Raw genomic sequence first — 11,091 nt, 5'->3', positions numbered from 1 at the left:
GTTATTTGATCTTGGGCTTTGATTTTTAAGTTTTAATCTTTGTTATTCGTATTTCTCAAATTGATGCAACAAAATACAGAGGGAAAAACATGAATTAATATACTTCAAAGTGATCACAAATGAACAAACGGATTTTAAATGTTTATGGTACTGAAATGAAAACTATTGTATGCACTGATAGAAATAATACAAAAAATAGAAGTTTTTGTTCAGTTACATGCGTTCGACGCTTCTTTTGTTACACATCAAATATCTATCCAGTTCATTCCCCTCATTTTGTAATTGCACCGTGTCAAAGGTTCCTGATGCTGCAAATGAGGTATTTAAGTTTTTCTACTGCATCGCTCCTAAATAGTATTTAGAGCGTGTGGACAAGAAATTTACACTTATTCACATGGTCCTTGCTTGGATTTCTTTGTAGGAAGTTACCCCATAGATTCCAAAAATACTACCACTAAATGATTTGTGCAGCAAGAGAAACGATTGAATGCGTTCAACAATCCTTATTACAAAATATTGGGTTGTTCGGAAAGCAATTTCGTTTTTTTCTTGTGAAAATTAAAGATTTTCTTTAAGTGAGTAAAATTTTTATTGAATTATATATTGTCGATTCTGGTCCAATACCTTTTGCCATCTTTCCGGTAACATCACGATTCCTAGCACATAAAAGTTTCGTTCTTTGCTGGTAAAGACTGATTCAGGTGATTTTTGATCTACCCATTTGAGGTAAAGGTATTACCGTCTAAAAATTTTCGAGAGACCCGAACAAATATTATAAACAATCCATTTCTCGTTCCCAGTGATGATGTGCTTCAAAAATGGATAGTTTTCTTGGTGTCAATGCAACGTCACAAATATGAATACAAGAGGAACCCATATGTCGAGCTTTGAGAATAAATCCAGCAGTTTCAAATGATCATGAACGGTCAAATTCAACAAATTTAATCTCTCAGCGATCTTACGAGTTGTAATCCGCGAGTTTGCATTATTATTTTTATTTTATAACCGTTGTTGAACAGCTGACCCAATCTTGAGTTTACTACTGCTAATTTTTAACTCCGTAGCCTGGTAATTGTGAGCCCAATCTAGAAGACAAAAGAATCAAGTTTCGGGAAAAATTTGCTTTCCTGAAGAACTTTTTGCCCGAGCTAATGCGAACTTACTCTACATGGACAGGAAAATCACAAAAACCTCTTACGGTTAGCCTTGACGGAAAGAGGATTATAACCAAAACCTCCTAGAAGTGAGAATACCTCAACACGGATCATATTAGGAAACCGTGGAAACAAACAAACTGCGCGGTGGAGGTTAAAAATAAGAAAGATGTCACTACGTTCAGGCTACTAAGTTGTGCTGAGAGAGAAATTAGACAGATGTCATTACGTCTGGACTACTAAAGGAGGCAATTTCTTGCTTATGGTAACCTGTGCCTTCTCTCTCCTAGGAGGTATTGTTCTGAATACTTAGGAATCTAGGAAGTCTTGTTATCTAGACATCAGCACTTTGCATCAGCACTGAGGTCGGTGCTAGTCAGTTGTGGAATTCGTATCGACCAGCCATCGCTGGGATTCGTACCTGGGTCACCTCATTGAGAGGCGAGCGCTCTATCCTCTGAGTTACCATGGCTCTAGTTTGCATTAAATAATGCCCTTATTGTGTCTTCATCAGCCTAAACTGGCTACGTGCATCTCATGCACCTAAATCGAAATTATGCAAATCACATTTTGTACTGGCATAGATTGTCAATACATCTTCCACACATTGGATAGGGGTTTTCTTGCTTGGACAGCATTTTTACATTCTCTGTAGTAAAAATTTAAAATATGCCAAAAATTCTGTTTTTCACTCTTTATATTTGAAAGGGCACTAACCAAAATCTACAATAAGGAATCAATCGAAATTATTCACAAGTAAGATTCCTGCTATCAGCTTTCAAAATTTATAATAATTATGCAATTTAAGCCTGAAGTTGACTGCAAAAAAATACAATGAAGTTCTCTGCTTGGAAAAGATGAAATCACTTTCCGAACAACCCTATAGAAGTTTGGCGCGAAGCAAAACGGTTACGCATCGCACATTTGTAACTGAAAAACTGAAAAAAGATCTTAAATCTTTATTTTGAATTTCGTGTACCATTGTAAGATGTGTAATTGCCTTTAAAATAAAAATATTTAAAATTTGGTCATTCAGTTTTACTGACCTGTATAATACTTAAGAATATTTGTCGAAATGATTTTTAAATTATTAAACTGAATCTTAGAATACGTTCCCATAGTTGCATCGGGAAAAGTTACTACAACTTGCTCTAAATAATTAAACTGGAAAAAAAATGTTGAAAATTTAATAAAACTTTCAACAAATCTATGAATAACTTTGTCTATCAATGTACCGCTCTTTACACTGCGAAAAATAACTGTAAATTCTACAGGAAAAAAAATTTCATAAAATAAACTGAAGAAAAATAGATTTCTCTCTCTTTTTTTACCGCTATTAGCTCACTGTTAAAAATCCCCTTCCTTTTTACAGACTTTTACCGTAAATTTGACGGTTTTAACTGTTTTATTGACTGAACTGTTTCTCTCTGTTTTTCAGCCTAATCATAAACAGATTAAAACAGTCATTTGAAAGTCTTAAAACTTTTGCAACGCAGTTTTTCTTACCGTCTCGCATTGACCACAATGCTCTCTGCTCGCATTGTCCACAATGTTGACATAGTTTTTATCGAGTTTTGTTTTGTTAAATAACAATGTTTGAATAACAATTCACTTGAAACAAAAATCAGATAATCCTTGCTTTGCTCTTAGCGTTAGTTTCCGAACATTTTGCAGCAGGTTTTACTGCGTCAAAAAAAAAAACTGGTTTTCCCCATGTAATTCAATTTGAGAGTAGTGCGTAATCGGGAAATTCCCGTACAATTTTTTTCAGGGGCTCAACGATTGAAGATTTAAGTGAAAAGATATTGCTATAACTTCAATCATCTACTTTAACTGGAAGCAAAAACAGATAAATGAAGTAAATCTTTTCTGATTTTAAATCTGAGTAAAAGTTGATTGTCATAACTTTAATCGCTGTATTTAACTTAAGGCAAAAGCAGACAAATTAAAGGCTCAAACATATTTTTACTCTACTTAAATGCTATGAACAAAGGGTAACTCACCGTACATGCTTCCAACAAATACATCACTTTTTACTTTACGCAAGTATTCAAAGTTTTGTCTTTTCACTGGACTTCCTCCTATTCCTATGACCTTCAGGCAGTCTAAATTCGTACCAGGTTCTACAGAACATATACACACAAAATGTATTAAATTATCAGAAATGAGATGGATAATCCCAAGAAACTGAAGATGAACATATAATTGCCCATTGCAATCTTCATTTGCGAAAACAATATTTTACGTGTTGTGGATTTTGATTTTGGGTGCTTGTTTTGAGCGCTCGAAACATAGCGACCTTTCACACTTTAATTTTTGAAGCTAATGAAGATTACAATTGACAGTTATATCGCACACTTGATGTTAATAGAGTATATTATTTTTAAAGGTTAATTTTAACATTTCAGTAACATTAAAATATTATATTACTTTACGCTGAATAGTGTTAAAAATAAAAAGTTACATAATCTGTTTTATTAAAGAATTATTTGCTCATAATATTTTTGGGTTGAAACACCATTTTCTAATTATGACTTCTAATTATGCTAAGAATTTATCAACAATAAATATTTGTGGCAATTCACACTTTTTGAATTAAATTTGTGAAACTCTATTTTAAATTTTTATGAATTTTCAGAATGGAATAAAAAAATGAGGAAATCATTAATTATAATAAGAAAACTCTACACAAAATGTTTTTTAATGATTGTGCAATTTTTTTTATTAATTCTAAAATAATCAAACTATTTTTGTAATTTTTTACATTATTCGATACTACGTAGCTTTAAATGATTAAGTCTAAAATTTTAATTAAATTGGGCAAACAGTTTCTGATTAACATAACTCCAAAAAAATCGTAGTTTTAAATTTTCATTTTTCAGGATTTTGTTGTTTTAAATCTAGCGATTATGGTAGCAGCAATAATTTTTATGCTTTTAATTTACAATAATTGAAGATTAATAGATTAATTTTAAAATAAAACCTTCCTTAAAATGTGTGATTGTGTGTATGATGGCAATAATAGGTTAACACTATGGTGTTGAAATTTCTCCACTCTCCTGCTAAAATTATTAAAACTATTTCGCGAATTTCTTTTTAACCACCTATTGAAATTGTGTGTTAAAATTTAAATCCACCATAAAAAAGTAGTTTTGTTTAGAAAAAGTGTGTTTTTGTGTCTGTCTTGGTAGTTTAAATTATTTGAATGTTCGGTCGGATCATTAATATTGCACCATAGTTCGAGAAGTTCATACTCATTTTTCATTATTCATTTGATCTTTATATTAAAAGTCATTCATGCTTATTATTTTTTATCGTTATTGTTTTTGTGTATCATTCACATGGAAAAACTCGGCTGCTTAACCCCTTCCTTCTTGCTCCTGTGGAAATGACGGGGTAAGGTTTCGCCCTCTACTTCTCGCTCTCGTGAAATTTCCGGGTTGGAGTGTTCAGTAGTAACGCGCCAATAAGAATAAAACTAATTAATTTCTTTTGCTCGGAAAACATTTTATTTCTTATTTTACACACCAGATGGCAGTACCAGGATATTTTTAAGGTAATTGTAGATAGTTAGTTTATTTTAAACTAGATGTCAGCACTAATCAAATACGCGTATTTGGCAAAATAGGCACTTTTATGACCGTTTCCTTGAAAATTAACCGATCGTTAAGGGGTTAATTCAGAACTTTTGGTCAATCGCAACCTTTCGGTCAGTATCTCCCAACTCGAAATATAACGTTGTTATAGTGGGTTTTTTAAACTGAGGTCATGAATTTTATGAAAATAAGTATTTAATTTAAATGTGTAACATATCACTGGTGTTTGTCGTATTAGTTTAATTAATGCTCCGTAGAACAGTATCAATGCGCATTTTTTTCATTTCTCTACGTTGTATTTTGCATTGTTTAACGTTGCAAATTAAAAAGAGAAATTATCTTAAATTATTTGTGGTAATGTATTGAATAAAATGCCAAAATTGGGTGTCTTATTTTTTCAGCTCACACGCAGCACTTTTTTTTTCTTCCTAAAGCATATTTTTAATAAGCTGATTGAAATTTTATTAATTTCTTAGTAACTTTTAGTTAGCATCTAAGTTTAAAATATGCGATTTAGTAACATTGCGAACGATACTATTAAGTATCATTTCTTTGAATTAACAAGGGTGACATATCCTGTGCTGAGGAACCTTCTAAATTGATCAACAAAATAATTGTTTGATTGAAAAAATAATCTTTTTTTTTCTTCTATTGCTATGGAGCACATTTTAACACAATTTTTAAAACAACCCGGAAAAGTTTACATTATGAAATTAAAGTGCAAAATTAAAGGGATTTTTGTGTCAATAAATTCACTTTAACCATCAATAAAAAAAATAAAAATAGTTAAAATTTTTTAAATAATTCCTGTGTTATTATGGGTTAAAATGTGCACAAAAACAATTTTTTGAAAATTGATTCTGTAGTTTCTAAGAAAGCCTACATACATTTTAAAGACAATTTTCATCGTATTCGATATTACAAAAATGAACTATTAGTAATGTAATAAGAAACTCATTATAAGAAGTAGTAGTTTTTAATGTAGAATGTTGAGTTACTTGGCATGATGTTTTCTTTTTCTAGTCTGTCAACGATACACGTGACGATAAAAGCAAAAGTGACCTTGTGCCTGGAAAAGATGTCCCATACATTGGCACCCTTCTCCGTGTAATGCGGGCATCCGGCATGCAGGTATAGCTTCACCCCCAGAGCAAGGGGAGGGATCATCGTATCCCAAAGAGTCCAACCTACCTGATTTCGAAAGAAATATAATCAGCTCTATTTTATTGTTGGAAAACAAAGATAAAAATTAAAAGAACTAAGGATATGTTTTGTGCTGTATACAAAACTAGGCCTACACTGTAAAAATTGTAACTACTTTACACCATAAGTGAAACCGCAGTAATATTTCTTTGCACTGCTTGGTGTAAAGCNTAAACTACCACTTGAAAATATTTATTCGCTGTCAGGGGCAAGTTGGCGTCTCTGTGTATATGAATAAAACTATTTTTGTGTGTTCTATATTGCATTAATTTCTTCAAACCATTTTAGTAACGATAATAATGTAAATAAAATTTAAAAATTTACTCGAATTATGTGTTTTTAATAATCTTGACTTTGCCGGTCACCGGTGACCCCCATGGCATTCAACGTGTTAATAAGGTATGAAACATGTAAGAGTCAGTTAAGTTGTCTTTTTCTTTAATAAACACCTTTCAAAGTTTACTATGCAAGATAAAACAGATCGACTTAAAATGTTGAATTTTTCGAGTTCATTCAAGTCTTAATTTATACTGGACTGGGTATAATTTATACTGGATTAATTTAAACTGGTTAATTGGACTGGGTATACTTTAGAAAAATTGTGTAAAATAAAAGAAATAGATTGTGTTTTATCATTCCATTGTTACGTCCTCCTTAAACTCATATTCAATTGAATTGTACTTACAGGGTAGCATGTATAAATGGTATCTCCAGATTTTAGATTCAGATGAAAAGCAAAATCTCTTAATTCAGCCAAGAACGTCTGAAAATATAATACAAAACCGATTGAGACATTAAAAGAGAGGGAATTTATGTTATTATGCTTTAATTTAATTCATAATATGTTGCGCACATTAAAAAATGAGCAAAATTTTTCTCTGTGTGAAAGATATAAGAGACCTTTAAGAAAACTGGGTAAAAGATCAAAGTTTTAATTTAACAAAAATTTTAGTTCTCCTGTAAGGGGAAGTAAAATATTTTTAAGTCTTACAACAGATGGTAGTAACTTTTAATTTTTATTTTAAAGAACTCCAAAAATTTTTCTCATTTATTTATTAATTTATAAATTTGAAACTTTCATTTTAAACACTTTTTAACTTTTTTAAAAGTAAAATAAATTAGTCACATATTAATTTAGTAGATTTTTTGTTTAAAACAGCAAAATGTAACCAACATTCATCTACTTCATACTTCACTTTGTGCAGTTTTTAAGCTTTAACATTTTAATTAAAGACCATAAAGCTTATTAATCAAAGATCATTAATGAACAAGTCAGAAGATGATCTACATCTATGAGTTGAATAAATAAATCAATTGTTGCATTTTTATGGTAGTGAATGGCAACTAGCTGCTTACACTATTCCTATTGGACGATATGTATTCTAATCTCTAATTTTAAATATTGGTTGCTATTTAATTGAGCGATTGCCAATGGATAGATAAATGAAATAACGCCAGCTTAGACATCCCAATAAAACTAAATAATTTAAAAGAAACAATAATTGCAATGGAGAAATATAAGATATATGCTAAAAAGCAAAGTTTTTCTTATTTTTACGTGCAAAACTATAAAAAAGTTATTTAATTTTTTTTCAATAATATGTTGAAGAATAATAAATATATGTCTCTAATATACATTACATTATCTCTAATGTATAAATTGTCTGTAATGACATATAATGTTCATTATATGCCTCTAATACACATTACATCTCTGATATACATTATGCCTCTAATATACATTATGCCTCTAATATACATTATGTCTCTAATATACATTATGTCTCTTATATACTCTACATTTTCTTTATTGCAACGCTTTAATTATTAACGCATATAACTACCATGTTATTATTGCATTTGATGAGTGCACTTACTCCAGCTGAATGGAGAGGAGCCTTTGGAAGTCCAGTGGTTCCGGATGTAAAGTTGATAACTATTGGATGGTTGAAGGGTAATTGTTCAAAAACAATATCTGGAGTAGTTCCATCTGGGGTCTTACCACATTCCAAAAACTCTTCCAGAAAGCAGCTAAACACAAAGTTTTGTTTTAAAAAACTGTTGGAAAGTTTACAAAATGCGATTTTATTTGTTTTTAGTGATTGAATTACCTGTTTCTGATGTTTGAAATGTCCCGAGACAATGTTTTATCATTGGTGTGTACAATGACAACTTTTTCCAATGATGGGGTATCTGAAAAAAAAAATTATTTGAAAGTATAAGACTGCATTAAGTATAAAGTATAAAATTATATTAAGAATAGATAGAATCAATCCTGCAAATGTTGCAAGGTCATGGGCACCTGACGGAAAGAGAAAAAGAGGGAGACCAAGACTAACATGGCAAAGATGCATTAAGGAAGATCTTATTAGAGCAGGTTTGGCTGGATGGGAAGAAGCAGAGCTAAGTTTGATGACAGAAGTTAGCTGTATTTACATTTTAAGAGAATGTGTCTGGTATATTTTCTGATGTCTTCTACCAAATACTTTTTCCCCCCAAAATTGGAGAGTGCTTCAATGGAATGTTATTAAGAAATTATACATTCTTCCAAGTTTCAAATTTTAACTCTGAAAGATATTATACTTTCAAGTAATACCGAATATTCAGCAAACTCGCTATTCGGCTGACCAAATACCAATTAATAGGTATACAGCTGCAAATTCGAATTGCGAATAGTTATTTTAATAATGATTGTATCATGTTTTATACATATTTTTTATTGTAAAATAATCTGGTATGAAATAATCACGATGATAAATGATCACAATTCTTATGGAATTATATCTCTAAAAATTGAACCATTTTCATATATCAAGTTAAAAATTCTTCATACAACTCTTCATCAAGTAAAATGATTTTAGCAATAATTTTTAAATATTTAACTAAATTATAACCTGAAAAATTTAAAGTTATCGTGAAATCAAGAGTAAATTTTAAATTTAAATATTTATTAGTATTGAAGTAGTGTATAGTAATAGAAGTCTTTTTTATTTATTGAAGCCCTACTTTGCAGTTATAAAAATTTATATCATAATAAGAAAACATTAGCAAAAGGGCAGAGACCAATTTTTATTGTACTTTAACAAATAACTCCTAATATGTGTAGATACGTTATTCGAATGATTTATTAAAAATGTATTGAAGAAAAATACCATAACTGTAAAATAATTAACACTAAAAAATAAATAAATTGCTAAGAAAAAGTGAATTAATTCAAAAATTTAAATAAGGCACTACAGCTATCTTGCATTTGAGACAGGCACACATAAATCGCAAATAAACTTACTATTGACTATGTCTTCAAGATTATCTATTGGATAGAATTTTACTCCATTATCACTATGTTCATCGACTGTGAAAAGAACTTTTGGTTCCATTGTGCTCAATACATTTGAAGCAGCCTAAAAGGAAAAAGATATAATTTCAAATAGCAGAAACATGTAAAGATTTGAAGTCAGAATAATTCCTATAATTCAGTAAAAGAAGTTTTTATACTATAGTTTCAAACAACAAATGAAAACGTCAGAGCTATTTGAGTTTTCAGTTTTATTTTTCTGTTGGATTTAATATGAATAATAGTTTCTTGTTTCGAAAAATTGAATTCAGTACTTGGAAGCAGCAGATAATCTTAAAATATCAAGCAGCAGACTTATGTTTAAATAGGCTGAGATGGTGTCATTATGTCATGAAAAACAGCTTTTTTGAAACTTCCTTCATAACTGTTCTATGCAGAGTGATGTCTTATAGATTAAAAGCATTCTTAAAAAATTTAAAATTTAGTTTATCTGGTTCTAATTTTACGTATAACCCTTTAAAACACATTCTAGTCTGCTTTAGAAAAATGTTTCAGCTAGAGTTTTATTTTGTATAATCGGTGTTTTGTATAGAACACTCTTGTAATGTTTGTATAGAACATTTTTATACTGTATTACATTGTATGTTTCATATAGCATTTGTAATTTTGTATAAAATATTTTGGGAAATGTATAGGGTGTAGCAGTCACAGAAAGGTCACAAAAAGTAGTCACAGGACCTAAACAAAGGCATTGTATAAACAAATGCTATTTTTACTTAACAATACTAAACAAAACTTTGATTGTTAGAAACTTGGCCAAAAAATACGTGCTTTTTGTTCGCCAAGGTTAGAAATTAATCAGCATTAGTAAATTAACTAGAATATTCAATAATTAATGAAAGGTACAATTTTATATTAATCAAAAATACCATTTAAACAAATTAGTTCTTGGTATGGTTGAGAATAAAAAGCGTTTTTTTGGGGATGATTATTTAGTTTATTTAAAAAGCGAATAAATACTATTTTATGGTCTAAGTTAAAAGCAATTAAAGCATTGAAAAGTATTTCATAAAAAATTTTAGCTATTAATTAATATTTAAAAAAAAATACTTTTTTGTTCCATAAATAAGTTAACATTAAAAAGGAATAAACTGAAGATTTTGAATACGGGCATTACAACTCCACTTAACATCTATATAAATGTGTGAACTTACTCTAGCTGCGTAGTAAGGGAGAGGACCACCCCAAATAGCACCGATACTTGTTGTTGCCAACATAGCAAATATGGCTTCCTTTCTATTAGACATAAAGCCTGAAAAATGAATCATGTTAAGCATCATCTTCCAGGAAAATAATATTTAGAAACAATCTCTTATTTTCAAGAAATATGTGGACAATTTTTAAGAACGTTTTTTCAAACAGATATAAAAGTTAATATTTCAACTAAACAAAATATGAAATATACTATATAAAAATTAGAGGGATGGAAAATAGAAATATCGGGGTGATGCACAGTAAAATAGTTATCTGAAGATTAAAAGAAATGTATATTCTAATGCAATGTTACTTTTCTTGTAAACATGCAGTCTAATTGATTAAGGCTGTAAAACTAACACTTTAAATGAACTCATACTCTAAAAATCAAACCAGTTGATAGAATTCATTTCAATGTTCTGTCTAGAGGCACAGCGTATTAGCACGACATGCTGCGCGAAATATATTTATATAACTACGTTTGTAACTGCACAAAACAATACCAAACGACATATAAAAGTAAATAAAAATCAAGAAATTTTGGTAAGTTGAACACACACACATATATATATATATATATATATATATA

At 29.9% G+C, this 11,091-nt stretch overlaps 2 protein-coding genes across 3 annotated transcripts in view; both read right to left on the bottom strand.

Annotated features, from left to right (window-relative positions):
- The window catches only part of LOC107452220 (carbonic anhydrase 1), a 62,751-nt gene that overhangs the window by 15,859 nt on the left and 35,801 nt on the right, over positions 1-11,091 (bottom strand). The gene's annotated exons all lie outside the window — the stretch shown is intronic.
- The window catches only part of LOC107450049 (acetoacetyl-CoA synthetase), a 20,837-nt gene continuing 12,859 nt past the window's right edge, over positions 3,114-11,091 (bottom strand). Inside the window, exons 5-11 of the mRNA XM_071179412.1 lie at positions 10,463-10,560; positions 9,240-9,354; positions 8,065-8,146; positions 7,831-7,984; positions 6,639-6,716; positions 5,749-5,941; positions 3,114-3,277 (exon numbers count right to left, since the gene is read on the bottom strand). Of these exons, the coding sequence (XP_071035513.1) occupies positions 3,129-3,277; positions 5,749-5,941; positions 6,639-6,716; positions 7,831-7,984; positions 8,065-8,146; positions 9,240-9,354; positions 10,463-10,560 (869 nt within the window). The 3' untranslated portion in view covers positions 3,114-3,128. The remainder of the gene's footprint in view (positions 3,278-5,748; positions 5,942-6,638; positions 6,717-7,830; positions 7,985-8,064; positions 8,147-9,239; positions 9,355-10,462; positions 10,561-11,091) is intronic.

Source organism: Parasteatoda tepidariorum, chromosome 4 (assembly GCF_043381705.1).
Source record: "Parasteatoda tepidariorum isolate YZ-2023 chromosome 4, CAS_Ptep_4.0, whole genome shotgun sequence".
In the NCBI taxonomy this organism is placed as follows: domain Eukaryota; kingdom Metazoa; phylum Arthropoda; class Arachnida; order Araneae; family Theridiidae; genus Parasteatoda; species Parasteatoda tepidariorum.
Note: the sequence above shows the minus strand (reverse complement) of the source record. Positions and strands in the feature narration are given on the sequence as shown.